The sequence below is a fragment of the Tachypleus tridentatus genome, chromosome 12, assembly GCF_004210375.1.
Source record: "Tachypleus tridentatus isolate NWPU-2018 chromosome 12, ASM421037v1, whole genome shotgun sequence".
Classification (NCBI taxonomy): Eukaryota; Metazoa; Arthropoda; class Merostomata; order Xiphosura; family Limulidae; genus Tachypleus; species Tachypleus tridentatus.
The window spans coordinates 19,775,685-19,795,952 of NC_134836.1; the positions used below are offsets into that span (position 1 = coordinate 19,775,685).

The 20,268-nt window shown below is 31.3% G+C and overlaps 1 protein-coding gene across 1 annotated transcript in view; it reads left to right on the top strand.

Moving 5' to 3' along the window:
• ND-39 (NADH:ubiquinone oxidoreductase subunit 39) overlaps positions 1–20,268 on the top strand; it is a 40,966-nt gene that overhangs the window by 16,835 nt on the left and 3,863 nt on the right. The window contains exons 6-8 of the mRNA XM_076472884.1: positions 571–679; positions 7,218–7,362; positions 7,492–7,602. Coding sequence (XP_076328999.1) covers positions 571–679; positions 7,218–7,362; positions 7,492–7,602 — 365 coding nt within the window. The remainder of the gene's footprint in view (positions 1–570; positions 680–7,217; positions 7,363–7,491; positions 7,603–20,268) is intronic.

Here is a 20,268-nt window from a genome sequence, read left to right on the forward strand (position 1 = left end):
TGAAAAATAGTTTGATAAACCTGCTCATATTATCATATATAATTGTTAAAGTCTTTGCTGTAGTTTTAATTTATGTACCACTTCAGGTGGTAATAGCTTGAAGTGGAAAACAGGTTACATGTAATAAGTTATATTTTTTTTATCTAGTGCATGAAGTTATTTTTGTACATTTATATAGCAGTATAAAATTAAGTTTGTTACTTTTTAGAATATCCAGATTTTATATATTTATAGGTCTAAAATCAAAGCAGTGTGACAAGATTTGACTAAATAGTGAAGACAAATCATTTTTGAGCTAAGGTGTTAAGAAATGATTCAAGAAAATCATATAATAATATTTTTGTAAATGCTATGGATTGAGCAGTCAAAGATAAATATAATTTTTTTTTTATTCCTTTAAATGTCGTGTATTTTTTTCATACAGACTAGCATTGATAAAACGTGAGTACAGGAAATAAGTGTGAAACTGATAACTTTTTAAACCAGCATTTCTTTTTTGATCACTTTCATAATTAAAATACATATTATAGTAAGAAAGTAGACAAAGGTTTTGTTTTTTTTAACTCGTAGTGGGCTGGAGAACAAGCTGTTCGACAAGAATTTCCAGAAACTACTGTTTTTCGTCCAGCAGATATGTATGGTCATGAAGATCGTTTCTTACGATATTATTCCCATTTCTGTAAGTGTCTTACTGCATAGGCTTGTCATTTTGTAATTTGTGTCAAGTGAGGGAAAGTGATTTTTGTTGTGTTATAAAAACTATAAAAAATGTTCTTTGTGCACTTAAAGATATCTTCTGTTTCAATCTACACCTGGTTTATTTAAAACTTAAATTAATTTACTTACATAGTGTGTAGAGGCTTTTTTTATTACATCTTAGGAAACAGTTTTCTCCAAGGTACTAAAGTCACTTTGGGAGAAATATTTAGTTAATTTTGAAAATTGATATGCAGTGGCCTGATGTTTTAGGTATTTGACTATAAATGTAGATTCCATGATCAAATCTCCACATCAGACATGTGTGCCATTTTAGTTATTGGAGCAATGTAATGTTACAGTCATTCCACAATTTGTTGGTAAATATTTGCTCAAGAGATGATGATGGTGGGTCCTACTGACTGATTGCCTTCCATCAGGCTGCTAGCTCAAAATTAATGATGGGGGTAGATAACTTTAGTAGCTTTATCAAAAAAAACACAATTCTCATATGAAGAATTTTCATTTAGGCATACTTCATACTTGGGGAATTTATTTTTTATTGTTAAGGGATTTATGTAATTCAAATGGAGTTAAATATCTTAATTAAATATTTAGTATATAGGGAAACATTTTATAACTGTTTTGGTTATCAACTATTCTTGTTCAAGTTAGTATATAAAGAGATTAAACATTAAGTGACCAATCTCGTAACCACTGGTAATCATGAATTTACGTATACTATAACTCTGAATATGCTAAGAATGGCTTCACAGAATATTGCAGGTTTTTTTGTGTTTTTTGGTTTTTTACAAGTCTGTTGTGCACAGAATATTTGGTTTATTGGTAATGTATTTTTACTAAACATTTGTCTATGGATCTGAGTCAGTCTGAGAGAAGGCTTGTTTTTGTACTAAGAATAAAATATATTTTTTGTCCTACAGTTATCTTATTTCATTTGCATAACTTCTAGAACCTCCTAAATTAATAGCAAAAGTTCTAGGTGCCTTCCCTCTAGTTTAACACTGCTAAATTAGGGATGGCTAGCACAGATAGCCCTTGAGTAGCTTTGTGCAAAATTCAAAAACAAACAAACCGTCTTTCTTGTTTCTCTTCCTTGAGTACTTCTTCATGTTGTTCCTTTCTTTGTCAAGATGTCTTTTATGGTATTCTTTTCCTCCTTGTTGCTATCATAAGATTTCTGGCCTTGATATTTAATTTTTTTCCCTTATTTCTAACTTTGCCCTTTACTCCTATTCCTCTTTCTTCTAACTTTCCAGTTTTGGATTTCAGGCCTTCCTCTCTTTTTTCTCATCTTCTTTGTCAGTACACTGGTACTTCACTCTAATGCCCACACTAATAAAGTGACTAACGTACATTGTAAGATTCTTTGGGTACCTGTCTCTCCTCCTGCTGTTGATGACACTTCTTGCTGACAGTTGTTTTACATTTGTCCACCTTGGTCTATTTACTTCTCTTCTCTTCCTTTATACCTCTTTCCAACTCAATAAATGATACTTCTTCATCTAGTCTGAGGTTAGCTGTGGTTGATGTGTTGGATACTTTCATACACCTTTCTCTGTTTTCTTTTCACATTTTCCTGTTCATTGCATTACCTGTGATTTTGCATTGCCCTCTATTATATTTCTTGGCACTTTGTATACCTTTGTTTTATATATTCACAGCCTGGAGCCAACAGTTTTTTGTGTTTTTTTATTAACTTTGCTTTTGTTAGGCCTTTCTTGGATGCTTCTCTTCTTCTACTTTCCTTTTTTTTCCTATGGCTACTCCATTGTTGTGTTGATTTATTCCAGAATCTGTATCATTTCTCACACCCATTTATCTTTGGCACTTTTGATCTTTTCTTTTTGTTTTGTCTTAATCAAATTTAGTCTATCTCTTTTGCTTGCAATCTATGTGATATCTGGCCACAAGGGTTTACATTTCTCATTCTCTCCCTACTTGAGAGAATATTTGGTTTTGGAGAACTCTGGGTTCCCTAGAATCCCTGACTCATTTGGGAAAATAATGTATCTGTAACTATGGACTGTATGGACCAATGGTTTTTATTATTAAAGCCTGTTTTTCTTTTTGTGAACATTTTTAGGGGTATTGTATTGATGATCAAACAATGCCCACCCTACTTTCTGCATTTGATTACTAACTTTCACACAGAATCTCTCCAATTTTTGACATTTCCCTCTATGTTGAGGAAAGGACTTTTGTTTCGGTGTTGATCATGCATATCCCTTCACTTTAGACATGTACCATACTTGTACCATGAGTCTACCTGTGATGACACTGCACTGCAGAATTGCTGTAAATAAAATATATAGGTGCTACACATGTCTCTTGTGACTTTAACATGTTAGCATAAGGTGAATAATAAAATATTCCTGTAAAGTTCTATTACCCCTTTGTAAAATGCCGAAGTAGACAGATTAAAAGTACAGTGATGTAAAATGCCTTAACAACATGTGCATGATTCAAAATTCACAATCAACTATTGAAGAGTATTGGGAGGAAAAGTCATTTGTGGTCATGCTTTAAATTACAGAGACTCATTTTGGAATGTGTTTTTCATCTATAAACATTTTTAAATTTATACACAACCTACTAGTAAGTAAATAGATACTTCAGAGAAAGTGCCATTTCAGTAAATGAGCAAATATGAAATGAAAAAAGATTACTATTGGCACTTAATTGCTCTGCTCTTTACAATATTTAAAATAGAAGTACAGTTAAACATTGTTTTTACAAGATGTGAATGAGCTTATGGAACTGCACTTCACTTTTGGGAAAAGGTTTGGATGAGGATGTTTGTAGTAGTTAATTGTTTGGGAAGGAACGATCAAAGATAGACAAGTCACACTTCATACAGAAATGTTTTTGGTCAGGAGAAAGGTAATGCGCTGACCTGGAAGCCATAATTTTGGGATCCACATCGAATGAGAAGAAGTTAATCCTGCATGTAGAATGCTGCCTTGTGTAGTAAACTGATCATTGGCATAGAGGGATAGAAGGTCTTGCTTAAAACTGTTCTGTGCTAGTTGACTTTCCCTTCTTGTATCACTATCTGTAATCATCCAGCAGCCCAAGTGACACTCCATGCCATAACAGACATATCACTATACTTTATTGTAGCTTGCAGATGGTTTAATACTTGCATTTCTCCTGTAACAGTAATGACCACTGATGTAAGTTGCCATCATTAGTTTTGGGTGCCAGGTCTCACTGAAACTGTTGTTTTCTGTTGTGACTAAAACTGCATTGTCATTGTGACCTCATTATTTCTTGCTGTCATTGACCAACTTCCCATCATCTAACTATGCAGCCTCATGAAAATATTGTTAATTTCTGGGGATCATTTCAACCATGGTATAGCTGTTTGTATTCTGTAATCTTTATTGAGTTGTGTTTGCATTTATAGATAAAGGTTAGTTGCATATAATAAAGTCAGAGAAAGTGAATTTGTTATTTAAGTTTAGGTATCTGATATCCTTTAAAATAGTATAAAATATAATTGTGTGAAAGTAAATAGCTGTTTGTGTATTTATTGTTTGCATACATACATTCACACACACAATTACATAGTTTTAATAGATAGTAGATTAAAAAAAACATGGTTGTATACAGTGTCAAATTTTTAGCATTAATAATTTCTTTTAGTTTTATTTTTCAAAGAAATCAGATTCTTATTTTCATGCACAGATAATGCATTGTTAAGTTCAGGAAATGCAAACTAAACTATGAGTTCTTTGACATGAAAACTAATTGCAGGAAAATATAAATAGGTAAACTGAAAGTGTTTGATTTAGCTTTCTTTGTTTGGTCCTTAATTTAGTATATTGTTTGAGCATACAAATACAGGTAGTAGCAATGTATCATCGTCAAAGATTTTCAAGCTATTTTATGTGTACTATCTAGTAGCTTGAATGCCTTGGTTAGTAGAACATTTTTCAATTCTTTAAGTACATTTAGGAGAGTTTTAGATGCATTTAAAAATTCAAAAATACAAACATATATGTACAAATATTTTATGACAAAAAGAAAATTTTACACTTGTTATTGCTCTTAATAATTGATTCTAACTCGATCAAAGATTTTAGTTTTGTGTTGAAATAACATAAAAGGCTTAATTCTGACTCTTGGATTATAGCAAGTGCTATCACTAACAGGTGTACATATGGGTACTGATCTTCTGCTGTTTCTGGGTGGTGAAATTAAATGTGCTACTGATATAAGAATTTGAAAATAAGTTATTAGATGTATGTTTCAAAATAATTTGTTAATTATATTGAGACTGGACTTCTTATAGATATGGGTCAAAGGCCATGTCATCTAATTAATAGACTCACATTCAAAATTTTATTGAACTACTATTTTATGAATGTGTGTCAATAAGTCTGATATAAAAGCAGAGGTTACAACTGGAATTTTAGTATTATACATTATTTAATTTCTTAATTTAAAATAAATATCAAAAAACATTTTTGTGTGTTAGTGGTATGCTGAATACAGCATTGGTTCAAATTAGATGTTTGTGATACAAAGTCTGTTGTTTGTTAGGAATTAGATACTCAATTTACTTATATTAACAAGATATAATGTAAATAAAGAACCTCCTATATTTTCTGTTTTCTGAGATATTAATATACTTATTGAATTAACCAAGGTGGCCCCACCCAGCTTTTCCATTTTTGAAAATACTTGCTTACGTACACCTGCTTTACTCAGTGACATTTGTATGACCAATCAAAAGCTCAGAATGTCCTCCTATTGGATGGTTCTTTCTTTTCGTGATAGTTTCCAAGTGGTAAGGGAAGATTTTTTTTCAGACCCAAATACAGCTTAATTACTAAGGTTGATAAATTATAGTATAATTATGTGGTGTTGATTCAGTAAATTGTTTTGTTGTTGTTGTTATTTTGAATTGAATATATAAAACCTGAAAAAAATATTGTTTTGGATCCTCCATGTATGAAGTTTGATAAGGCTTTAGAAACTTACACCAAAAAGTAAATGAATATGAAGTTTGTAACCTAAAGAGACAATTGTTTTCTAAATTTTTTTTGTTACTGTTTTGTTTTAAGAAACAGAAATTTAAGAACTTATTTGGAAATATTAATAATATGTGCGTGTGCGTGTGTGTGTGTGAAATATATACATACATACATATATATAATATAATTGAAATGTGAATGTATTTAAAAAAAACAAACTTGTCTGTTATAACACAGTGCAGGCAGGTCACTTGGCAAAGGCCAGATTTATACTCTTGGATACAGTAACATTAGTGCACATACACCACTCCATTGCATTTTCTGCAATGCTAATCAGTTACAAGTGAAAGCTCAGTATAACAAAAATAATAAATATACATATAAATGTTTAATATTATGAGCTTTAATCTATTTAGATTAAACATTTGTTTTTGGTATAATTTATAGCTGTTCATGACTGAAAAAAAATGCCTATATATATATATATATATATATATATATATTTTCTAATTTTTTATGGTGGTTATGAGATCAGTCAAATCAACCAGATTTACACGTTTTTTTTTAACCTTTGATAATCATTTGGAGGTTATAACAATTTTTCATGTGAAATTTGAAAAATTTTTGACATGTAAAACTATTTTTAATCTTAAAATCAAAATTACTTTGCATGTTGGATAGTCAACATTTCAAAAGAAAAAAATGCATGAGAAAAACATTACTCAAAAATCTTAAAACATAATTAAAAAGTTCTGATATTTTGTTTATGAAAATCTTGTACTGTTTACTGTTAATCTGCAAATGTTTTTTAAGATGCACTAACTGTATTATAAGTTTATAGCATTAAAACTATAACAAGCACAGAATAATTACAATAACTGCCCTGGGACTGAGTGTGTAATGAAAGAGATAAAAATAATTTGAAAGTAAGTTATCAAATGAAGGGGTTAAAATAATCTGTATGTTAATTTTAATAATCAACAGTTTTGTCAAGATTTTGAATGCTATTTGGGTTGTCTATTAAACATGCTTTATTTGCTCAACTTTATTACACTAAATATGAAATAAACTGCAAAAGAAAATGTCTGGATAGCATTTTACAGCAGGCCCTACTAACCATATAGGTTAAACCAAAGATTAACTCTTAAAGAAAATTTTCATTGTCCCATAGTTTTCATAGGCCTTAGGCACTGTTCCTAATAAATAATCAGGACCTGTTTTATAGTGTAAACATAGTAGATTATGTTCTGGATTCTCTTTTACATATGAAATGTTCTTGAAATATGAAACTTATTTTAGATAAATAACTTAATTATTACAAGAAAAAATATCATTTACATATCTATGGAGAGTAGTTCACTCATAGATATTTTGTTCTACGTATAAAATACATGCTGTAATGTAGAAAGAATTAGTTACGGTTCCTGTTCTTTAATACTAAGGCAGAGAGAGTTGTGACTTGTGAATGTATATTAATGTGATGTTACAAAATAATTCTAAAAGGCGTTTAATGTTTAGGGAGAAGAAATATTCGTAACTTACCTTTGTGGAAGAAGGGAAGGGAAACTATTAAACAACCTGTTTTCGTGTCTGATGTAGCTGAGGCTATAGTTAATTCCATTTTTGATCCTGATGCTGTTGGGAAAACATTTGAAGCCATTGGGTAAGATACTTTACTGTCATATTTAGAAGAAACTTCACACTTTAATAGTTTAGTTTTATTAATTTTAAAAAAAGAAACATGCTTTAGTATTTTTCTTTAGTTACTGACTAGTTTTTCTCTTTTTACTAGACCTAGACGTTATGAACTTGGAGAATTAGTGGATTGGTTCCATCTTCTGATGAAGAAAGATGCTGATTGGGGCTACAAACGCACTGACCTCAGATATGATTTAATATTTCAGTAAGGTTCAATCAGATATTCAGAAATAGATAATTGTAACATAAATATGTCAAATCATCCAGGGGCTGCAGGTGACCCCCCCACAGAATGCCTTGAAAAAATTCACATGTGCTCATCTACCCATATATGAAAAACTGCCAAAGATTAGATCAATATCTAATAGTTTCTGATTTACAGCCCTGTAAAATTTAAGTAATTTTATTTTTATTTTTGGCAAATTCATTTGAAGTTTTTTTTTTTTTTTTCAAGTAAACAACGTATGGTCGAAGGATACTTTAAAAAATTATAACTCAAAAAGTAGGTTGAACACCATCCTGATTTCTTTTGTAGATCATATTCAGAGATGTAAGAATATATGGTATAAATCTGAAAAGGCTGAATAACTGGTGACATGGTCAAACTGTGGCCTGAAGTAGGACTATTTTTAGCTAACTCATAAAAAGTTGCATGCAACTAAATTTTTTTACAGGAGATCTAATAGACTTTTAAATACAACAATTGCTGATTTATCAACTGATATGTTATAGGAAACTTGAAAACAAAATTCAGCTTTGTATCATATTAAGTCTTAGAGCTATGGCTTATTAAATAAACCAATGTTTTTTTACAATTTTGGGTTTTCAGATGATTTTACAGTTTCACTATGAAAATCCTAAGAGAGAGAAACTTGGTTTGAGACCACTTTTGAATTCTGGGAGATTAATTCAGTCAGTGTAGCAAATTTCAGCCTTTTACCACCATTACTCTTGCAGCTTTAAGCAGCCAAAGTTGCCCGAAAATAAATTAGTCAAAAATAACAAAAATTAATCAATTAATTCTACGTAAAATATTTTCTCAACCCAAACGAGCCGTTTTTGCATGTATATTTCATTACAACTGGGTTTTTCAACATCACTAATTATTATTTCATCACGGCTATTGTACGAGAAGTGTAAGTCTTTGTGTTTTTCTCAGTGTATTTGTACTTACCTGTTACCATTATGTCTGAACTAGCATACCGTAAACCACTATTAACAGTACACGCTCACACGATCGTTAAGAAACTAAAAAATTTAAACCAAAGAATTATCAATTGAAGAAATGATATCTATTTCATTCAACAATGTAGAAAGGAACAACTAACCCCTAATTTTGTAAAGGTAAAACTTTTAAAACATTTTAATAAATACACAAAAAGTATCCAAAATTTACAGAAAAACTACTTAAAGCCATGTTGAACACAAAATACAAAGAACTACATGACTTACAAAAACAAAAAATGAACCTAGACCATCAATTGGCATGCTGCATTAAACCAGAGATTTACGGACTTATACAACGAAACATAAACCAAATCAACACTAGGAATGACAGAGACAAAAAAACTAGAAAAACTAAGATGCAAACAAGAGAAAAGACACCAACACGACAAACTGTTGACTAACCTCATAATTGACAGATCTGACCGACGATTAAACACAGATGAGATACATCTACTTAACAAAGGACTATACTTTACAATAGCACCTAGGTACATTCCAACCATAGAAATCAAAACATGTTTAGAAGATCTAGCCAGGAGACTTGTGATACTTTCCACAGAAAACAAAAAGAAGAAAACAACCAACAGAAAGAAGACAACTTAGATAATTTTATTGACATCCAACAGCCAAACTTCCTAGGTAAAATTAAAAATTTATATTTTCCAAAAACACCTAAAAACAACATCTTAAACGATTTTTTCAAAGAATTTTCTCACAAAACCATCAACATAATTTCACAAAACAGAAAGCTAAAAAACAATCATACAAAAAGAGACATTAATTCCATTAAGAACATAAAACAAGACAAAAACATAAAAATTCTAAAAGCAGATAAAGGTAACACTATAGTAATAATGAACACGAATGAATACATCCAAAAAATGAAGAACATCCTATTAGACACGAACAAATTTAAACCAATACACACAAATCCAACAATCCAAGACACACGAGATGCAACTAAACAAATTACTGCTAAAAATGAAAAAAGCCAACACAATTTCACAAACACTTTATTCCTACCTATGTAAAACCGACTTGCGCAGACCACAAACATACGGCATCCCCAAACCTCATAAACCAGATTGTCCATTACAACCAGTAATGTCCACATATGAATCGTTTAATTACAATCTTGGAAAACACATAGCATGGGCATTCTCCAAATATGTAACATCAGCCATCTCATTCATCAAAGACTCTTTCAATTTCAAGTCTAATCTGAATCAACTTAATCATAAAGCCTTAATGGCCAGTTTCAATGTTATATCCCTCTTTACAGAAGTTCCAACCACTGAAGCCTGCAAGATAGCCTCAGAACTCTATATCCAAAACCCTAACCCAACTGTAGACATTCCCAGCAACCAATTAGCAACCCTCATAGAATTCACCACGATAAAGACAAACTTCATGTTTAATAACCACAACTATATGCATATGGCCTAAGAATGGGCAACCCAGTATCACCAGTTCTAGCCAATATTTTTATGACACAAGTTGAAACACAAGCAATTAACACAGCATTACATCCACCACTATACTGGTACAGATATGTAGATTACACGGTTGCAGGATTCAGATCTACAGAACACATACTTAATTTTTTCAATCATGTTAACTCTATACATCCCAACATTAACTTCACATGTGAACAGGAAGAAAGCAATCAAATATCATTTCTTAACCTCAAAATTACAAGAACCGACACACAATTCAAAACAGAAATCCACCGAAAAATCACCCATACTGGACTATACATTCCTTGGGACTCAGCACATGAAACAAAACAAAAACTCAACATACTAAGAAACCAAATAAACACAGCCATAAAACTATGCTCACCAGATAAAATTAACAATGAATTAGACAAAATAAAACAATACTTCATTAACATCAATAAGTTTCCTCCACAAAGCGTAGAAAACATTATACGCACACACCTAGACAGAAAGCAAAATCAACCAACAAAAGTAAATATATCTCACGAATCAAAAAAATCCTGAAACCATATACCGCTGCATATCATATATTCCTGACATCAGCAGACAAATAACCAACATTTGGCAAAAACTAGTAACAAAATACGACATTCCAGTTAATACCAAATTTATTCAAAAACCAGGCATAAAACTGAGGTCTATACTATGTAAAAACTACACTGACAAACACCACACCAACATTATTTATAAAATACAATGTGATAACTGCCACGACTTCTATATTGGAGAAACAAGTAGAAAAATGGAAACCAGATTCAAAGAACATAAAAAGTCACCTTCACATGTTTTCGAACACTGCAAATCAAATAAACACGACATAGCCATAGAAAACACTCAAATACTAAATAAAGAAACAAACATAAACAAACGTAAAATTAAAGAAGCCTTACTTATACAACAACTTAAACCCAAAATAAACCAATATAAAGGAACGCCTTTATACCTATATTAAATATAATAAAATAAAATTATATATTCAAACATCTAACACCTCCCTCTACATTCCGACACTCAGTTACACAACCCCTTCCAAACATGTGGTTAGCTTCCAGTCAGTTACCTCTTTCTTTCTTTGTGAACCTGACGATGACCGAAGAAGGTCGAAACATTGTTCGTTCTTCTACATAAAATATTTTCTCAACCCAAACGAGCCATTTTGCATATATATTTCTCTACAAGTGGGTTTTTTCGACATCACTAAAAATTAATTAAATTTTACAGGGCTGTAAATCAGTAACTATTAGAGATATTGATCTAATCTTTGGCAATTTTTATTATATGGGTAGATGAGCACATATGAATTTTTTCAAGGCGTTCTGAGGGGGTCACCTGGAAAATTTTCCAAAATCTGGATGATTTGACATGGAATGACCCAAATGTAGATGTAAATTAGACTTATAAACAAATAAGTCAAGATAAATCTGGTAAAGACAAACTATACAAGTAGAAAATAATTAGGTGATCATAAAAAAATTAACATGTAAGTAATTTTTTACATGAAATTAATATTTAACTGATTATAATTTTTAAGATGCATTTTATGAGATAAATAGATTCAAATGTTGGATATAAGCTATTGCTGCTAATTAATGTAAGAAACTATACACAAAATATAACTTGTTCATCTAAATATTTTATTATGAATAGAATAAAGCTTATGTTTAGTAAGCTTGTGAACTAGCAAAATGTTGTTCAAAAACCAAACAATACATAACACTGTTCAACTGGAGCCTCAATATGATTTAAACTAAATATTTAAGCAAAACAAAAAATTCTAATTGAGAGCTGTGACCTTAGCTGTTGGTGATCTTTTCTCTTTGTATACATAAAATTCTGTGTATTTACCTTTTTATAGTATTTGTTCACATAATACTCCATTTTAATATCAATTTACAAAATGCCAGATGGAAAGTATATGTGTTGTTATATGTACAGTGATTTATTGTGTTATTAACATATTAGTATATCAGTCTTAGCTCTCAAATTACAAATTGTTTTATATCCAAGCTACTGAAAGGGTCCTCATATTATATACTGTTGAGTAATTTTATGTCTTTGCCTGTTACAACACTCAGTGTACAGAAATGGACTACACGTAATTGAAGACACAGATTCATGGAGAATGTATAAATTAAGTTCAATCATACTTTTATCTGTGAATCATATGTCAAAGGTAATGTCATTGCATTTGTTTTATTGAATTACTATTTTATGAATTTATATTAATAAGTTTGGGATCAAACTGTAGATTATAATTCAGATTTTAGTGTTACAAATGAGTTAATTTCTTTCAATTTTTGGAAATGCTCCCTCATACATATACTTACTATAACATGAATAACCAACTGAAAGCTCATAATGCCTCTCTTGTGGCTTTTTCAGCTGTATTCAAGTATTGTGATGTCATCTTGTTCTTTCAATACAAATCTTCATGCTAGTAAAGTGAGTGTTCAGTGTGCTTGAAATTTTATTTTTTAGACCCAAATACAGCTTAATTACTAAGCTTGATAAACTATATTTGAATAATTTTATGGTATTGATACAATAATTTGATTTTTTTATTTGAAATGTATATGTAAAATGTTAAAAAAAAATTATTTCATTTCACATCCTCCATGTTTGAAACTTTCTGAGGCTTAGCAACTTATGATAAGCAACAAAATCAAATGAGTACAAAGGTTATCATAACTAGAAGAAATAATGGTTTGCTTTACTTCTTTATTTACTGTTCTGTGTTTAACATAAGTAAGTTTATTTGTAAGTAGTAATTCTATACATATGTATAAAAATTCAAATGTGACTGTATTTTACAAAATACTAGTTCACTCAAACACAACCAAGACAGGTCACTTTATAAAGACAAACAGTCAGTTTTATATGGTTACCTGACCACTAAAAAGTCAATGTAATAATACACACACACACACACACACACACACACACACACACACACACACACAGATGTATAATGTTATGAGATTTAAGCTATTTAGTCTAAGCTTTTGTGTTTTCATTTTATAATTTGTGGTCATTCTAGAATGAAAAAGGCATAATTTATATTTAATTCCTATTTTTTTTATAGTGATTACAAAATCAGTCAAATTTACTGAACCTACTACAGAGATTTGATAGTGAAAATAACAGATAAAACAAATATTTGACAACTTATAATATTTCACATGTGAAAGTTGGACATTTTCTGATGCATAAATGTAGTTTTGATCTTCAATTGAAAATTATATTGCATGTTGGATAGACAATATCCAAAAAGAAAAAAAGACACAAGAAAAACATTGCTGAATAAATCTTAAGACTTAATTGAAAATAAATATTTTGTGTATGAAAGTATTGTAGTGATAATTGATAATCTGCCAAATTTCATGAACATATGCTTACTGATTTAAAAGTAATAGTATGAAAACTATAACAAGCACAAACTAGTTACAAAGCTAGTTTCTTATGATACCTTGTTTTTTTTGCATAATAGTTTTTCTCTTTCCTTGATTGGTACATGCCCTCTATATGTGCTATTTTATCTCATCACTGTCCTTGATGCTTGAATATTGTAAACATTTGGTATAGTTTTGCTGAAGTGTGCAAATGAACATCTGACATCAGTGTAGTACACATTCCAAGTGCAGCATATCTTCTACACTATAGAGTACTATTGTAACTTCTTGATTTGCCAATCACAAGTACAGCCATAAAAATAGTTTGCTCAGTACATTGCATCTTTATGTTCACTTTAATTTTCTGCTACCTATTTGACAATTTTAAATTTGTTATCATTCGTTTTTGTGCAGAAAGCATTTCAGTTTTTCCACAAAATAAACTGTTAGTTATGGGTAACAACTACAATGTCTTTAATGCATCATGTTACAGTTAACACTTGTTGAGCATTGGATCAATTCTTGCTTGTGGTATGAGGATATCTATTCATGATCTATCCCAAATATTTTGACATCGACTCTTATGTCGGTCATGAAGGGGCACCCAGTCTTGTTCACTTTGTTTTTGAACACTAAATCTCCTTTTTATGGGCCAACTCTCAATAACTCTTAACTGAGTTAAGTTATAATTTAGTTTTAGAAGTTAAATAAAGGTATATATATCCAATCTATGATACTTGTTAACAAGATTTATACACATAGCTTCTTTTTTTAACCTCTGTGCATGACCTGAAGTTTGTCTTAAATTCAAATTTCTATTAAACTATTAAATTCAACAAGGTAATATTTTTAAAAATCCTGAATTTCCCATACATGCAGCATTTTCTCTTAGCATGTCATCATTCATATTTTATCCACTACCCCTCCAAAAAAGTATGAATTTAAATGTAAATTACTCTATAAAATTATCATTGCTCAGATAAACCACATTTATTAGTTTCCAACTTTGGTTACAAAGCTATGGAACATAAAATCGCATCTCTCTTGCCACATTCACCTGTCACATCCTCTCTTACATAATTTGTTAATAGTTCATACTTAGTTTAATTATATACTACCTATAATCAGTAGAAACTTGAGGTTTTCATCTGTCAAATGACATGTTTATAACCTTATGTTTTTAATTATTAACTGTCAGTTTCACTTGAAATATGAACAACATTCCATGAGAAAGTTAACAACTAACTTGGATGAATTTGTAACAGCTGTTGTCACAGAGTTAGAAAGCAAGAAAATATGTGAGAGGTAACAGAATGTTTCTGCTTTTTGCATGTTATTAGTCTGTATTGTTTGATGCATTAATTAATTACATAAAAATTGTTAATTGCAATACAGTGAGTAGTATAAAAAAATAGAATATTTTTAGGTTAGCTAAGATTAGATTAAGTAAAATAAATAATAAAATAAAAATGTTTCATGAGGCACCCACATGAGCTGGTTATACTAGTTGTAGTAACTTGTGGGTAATGTAATTCAATACTGTAATATTCCCCAAGTGATTTCCAACAATTATAAAATTGTGGGCAGTAGTTAGTCACAGTTCAAAGGGCAATAAAACAGTAAAATGTAATTATAAATAGATGTATACTGTTACAAACTTAGTGTTAATTAGGATAAATTAATGTGGTTTTGTATTACATTTTGAAGTTATTATAGAAAGAAAAAATGGATAATTTAGATTTATTTTGATATTTTTTTGGTGGTTACAAAGTTAGTCAGATTGACCAATCCCATTTTGAGTTATGTTAGAGGAACTAACATATAAAATATCAAGTTTTACTAGTTTTAGATGTATTTAGGAGGTCTTGGAGATTACTCAGAATTTAAGCCTGCACAACAATATAGCTAATACACTTGTGTTTATGTACACACACATGTATTGTTGATTCTTATACTTGAGTATCTTCTACAATTTTAGTGAGTAAGTGGGAGTTTCTCAATACAGATTTAACAGTATAAATTATGTACATATCTAAATATACATTTAACTTAGACATCAGTATTAAAACAAATATTTGATAATAAATCCATCACACATCCCAAATGGTTTGAATCTTGTAGCAAATTGGCTTTCTTTTCCTGACAAGATCTTACTGATTGATTAGTCTGTTAGTTCCCATGTGTTTTGGTAGTTGTGTTCCCAGCTGGATACTCCCTTTCTGAGTGCTTTTCCCACCCATCTAAGTACCAAATTTACACTCTTCTGGTCTTCATTTCTGCATCTTTTAGCTCTGACTTTGGATGTGATCAATCAGAGCTGGCCCAGTCTTCTCCTGCATGCCAGTCCTTTTATCTGTCTTCTTCCCTGCATCCTCTCTTCTCATCACTCCATTCTGACCACCATAACCATGGTTTTCACTTTTGAACCTCAATTTGTCATTTCCTCCCATGCCATTTTCTCTTACCCAGTCTTGGAATCCTATTTTTTTTTTGTATCCTTAATCTTTCCATCCCTCTGAGAAGTTTGTCTCTTTCTCTATGCAGCATCTTTCTCTCAAGACTTACTTTTTACTCCTTTTTACATATTGACATTGTCTTTCATATGAATTGTATTTTTTTTCCTGAAAATGGCACATGAAGGGGACAGCATTTTCACATTTACTTCTTCATCTGCTGAACATCTATGTTCTTGGTATGATCCTCTTCTTTGTCCCACTTAAATTCTTCATTGTTTCATTTTGTCTGAACTGCTTCTTTTTATGGGTCCCATTTTTATCTTTTTGCTCCTTGAGACACATCCTATATCTGGGATCTAACCTGTAATCTCTATCAGTTTGTTTGACGGACTTATTTGTCTGGCTTATGCATATTAACTGTAGATTTTTGTCACATCTTTCACATTTTCTCTCACTTTATCTGTCTTCTGATCCTGTCCCTGGCTGTTCACTTCTATTATCTACTAGAGGAAATTGTGCAAACTGGAATGTAAATTTCATCTTATGAGTTTGTCACATGTTACCTGCATCTTGTGGTTCTCTCTTTCTTGTCATGCTATCACTTATTGCTCATTTCTATTCTCTATAATCCGTATTGGCTTTGAATGGGTAAGTTCTCACTTTATCTCTTACACTTACAATGGTCTCTTTCTGCATCCCTGGATTCTGCTCTGTAGTTAGTGGTGCCTGTCCAGGCATACTTATCTTAGACTTCAGAGGTCTGTTTTGTTCATTGATGAGATAAGGCTTTCCATAAGACTGATACAGTTTCTTGCTTCATAAATAAGGTATGCACCACACCATAAAAACAGTGTAAAGATTGCTGCTTCAGTCCTGGTTGAATAAGCTGGGAATGGCCAGCTTTTCCAAATAGGGTTTTGTTGTCACCAACTGCATTGTTTTAAAGTGTTGGATTTCTCCAGACTCCACACTGTGCTTTTGCTTCTCTTCTCCCAGTAGAGTGCTAGAATTCTTGCCACATACCAGTTCTTAGCTGCTGGGGTGGTGGATCAGGAAGGCTTCCTTCTGAGGGAGACTGCTTCCACTCAGTTGAGAGTAAGGTGGTGGTGTAGATGGTGAGTACTCTTCTTCTCATACAGACTGAAAGACAAATTCCCAGTGCTTCCTGGGCTCAGACTGTACAAATTCACCACAAAGAATTATCTCTGTTGCCTGGCTTTCCTCCATCCTAAAGCTGTTTGGATGTTGCTTCCCAGGTGGTTTGGTATTGGATAGGCATAGGGCCAACCAACACAAGTCTTCATACATATGGTTGATTGGGACCCTCCTCCTGCTGCTAACTGGATAAAAAATTTTTTCTCATGTTGGTTGTGTACTGAGTTTGCACACATATGCTTGGGTTATTGGAACAGAAGTTTGTTTTCCTTTCTGCTTCCTGGTCGTGAAGTGAAGGCAATTGGATCCATCCTCCTACTGCTGACTGGAAGACAACTACACAATATTGTCTTGTTTTAATCTGGACTTGACACTCAGAATACAATCTGGAAAACAGCTATTCTGCCAGATTTAATTTAACAACACATTTTTTATCATGGGTGAAGAATATACTTAGTACAGATAGGGTGCAGTGATCCATGAATTTGACCCTATATATTAGTGTATCTCACACTATGGGTTTTATACAGGCACTTTTGGATGAGTACTCATCTTGGTAACTTTTGCACTGGTTTCTACACAGTTACAATATAGGATTGTAGTTGTTATGGAAGCAGAGGTAAGGTATTGTTTCAGAAGCTAATATTTTTGTAGAATTGAAAATGTATTTCTGATAAATTCGTACCTTTCTCACACTTTCTACCTATCCTCCCCACTTCTGGTTTCATTTTTTTTGGCCCAGTCCCGAAGTGTTGATAGTACTCTAAAAGTATGGAAGGAGCCAGCTATGCTAGAAACATGTGCTTCACTCCTGATCATGGAGTGTTGTCACATGCTCATTTTGATGCTGACAGCACAGCTGTACCATGTGTAAACATGTGAAAGTTGGTAGGAACTTCAAGGCTCATGGTGAATTGAAATTGTACATATAGAGCAGAACCAATCAAAGAAAGCTATTATGTGAGAGGAGGTAAGTGTCTATCAGAAATATATTTTCAGTGTTAGTGTTTCTGTACCTTTGTGTGTGAATAATACAATATTAAAATCTTTTGATGCTTCACATTACATGCTTTCTATTATACTTGTGTGTGAGTCATTATAAACTTTTGTTGCTTCACAATAAACATAATAACCTTTTTATGTGAATTATAGACTGTCAGGGATTTTGTGTCTTACAAGGTATGTTTTTACTTTTTTTCTAGGAGCTATAAATTATAAGTAATTTTTATGTGATTCGAAGTATGTAATGTATAGTTTCTGTTAAATTTATCATAAGAATTATACATAATGAAGGACTTTTGTGTTGCACTATACAAATAATTTCTACTTTCTGTTAATTATATTGCAATGACTTTTGTATTGCACTATACGTATAGCTTCTACTTTATGTTAAATGAATTTGCTTTTTTGTGGCTTGTTACTAAAAGCCTTGTAATAAGCAATGTTATAGAGCCATGTGTTTTTAATAAGATGTGTAGTTGCTGTTTGGACTCTTTTTTTTTAATTCTTCAGTAGTCTTATGTGGACTGTTGCACTTTGGGTTTTAACCATGCTACTTATACTTTTGTAAGTGTTTGCTATAATGAATTGCATTGTTACAGGATGTTAATCCTATCGTTATGGATAACTAGTGGCCATAGGGCATATCATGCTTGTCAACTCACATTCAAAATTTTATTGAGCTACTATTTTATGAATGTATGTAAATACACTTGGTATCAAACTGTAGATTTGAATTCAAATTTTAGTATTATACATTAGTTAATTTCTTAATTTGAAATGAATCTCAAAAAGTATTGATTTTTTTGTATTACACTGGTATATCATGTTCTGGGTTTGGTTAGTTTACATTTTATTACACCCACAATACAATGTCTGTAGTTTCATATGAATTATAAACTGTAACTTTTTTATATTGGCAAGCTAGAATATAGAATTAAAACCTCCTACCTTCTGTATTTGCTGAGATATCATAATATTTATGAGTACAATAATAATCGCATTAAAAAGTCTGCTCCAAGTTACTTACTCCCAACTTTCACTGTCGGAACTTTTAGAACTTCTAGTAGGTATTTTTCAGTAGAAATATTTGTAGGGTAGCTATATTTTATTTTACTTTTGACATATTTAAGGGGTAACTGCCTTCCTACAACTGACTGGAGACAATGAAAGGCAGTTAGATTAAGATGTGCTGGGTGTAATCACTCAACTCTGCACCATTAATTAATTTTTCATGTTTGCTAACCAGTTTTTCATCTGCATTTTGGATTTAGTATGATAGTTGGGATATCCCCAATGCTTTTTGGTGCTGTTATCACTGACAATCTCTATCATGATCTTTGGATTAGAAGCGGATAGTGTGATGAATTTTTATGAAAAAAGTTTTTAATTTTTCTTATATTCAGTTGATTATTGTTTTATAATGGTGATTTTAATCATCTATTGGCAATTAATGTAATGAATATTACAGTTTTGAAGCTATTTCTTTTGTTATATATATATGTAATGCATAGTAACCCAAACCTCACTGTACCTTAGAAAATATTGGAAACTGTGAATGTGTTTGATTCTGTGTAAGTATGGTAAAATAGGAAACATTTATGTTCATAAGCACCTTCATACCTGTATTACCAGTAAATCCAGACTGTTCAGGTTTATATGATCAGATGCAGCTTTGTACAGAGCCATATCCTGAGTGTTTTCTCTCACTTTCATATAGTATTTTATACAATACTTGTTGCAACTGCTGTGCTGTGTGAATAAGTGAAGAAATCCTAACCTACTGTGTTTTCAGATCAGGACGTAAATAAACTTACCTGCTTATTGACCAACATTCAAGTACCTACCAAGTTTATTGAATCAGCCCAGACTATCTACAAAGCCATAGCATAAGCATTTTATAATATTTTAAACAATTCTCGTTGTAACCATTATACTCAGCATTACAAGTCCTTCATATACAAAATACAGGTTTTTAAGTTATGGAATCAGTTTTTTAGTTGAAGACTTGATCTTTTAGAGCAAAGTAATTTTTACTTAAGGATTAAAAATACTTTTTTTTAATCTAAAAATTGTAAAGTTTCATTTTCATAAATGTTTTTTTTAATAAAACTATATTTGATCTGTTATTTTGTCCATGCTAATA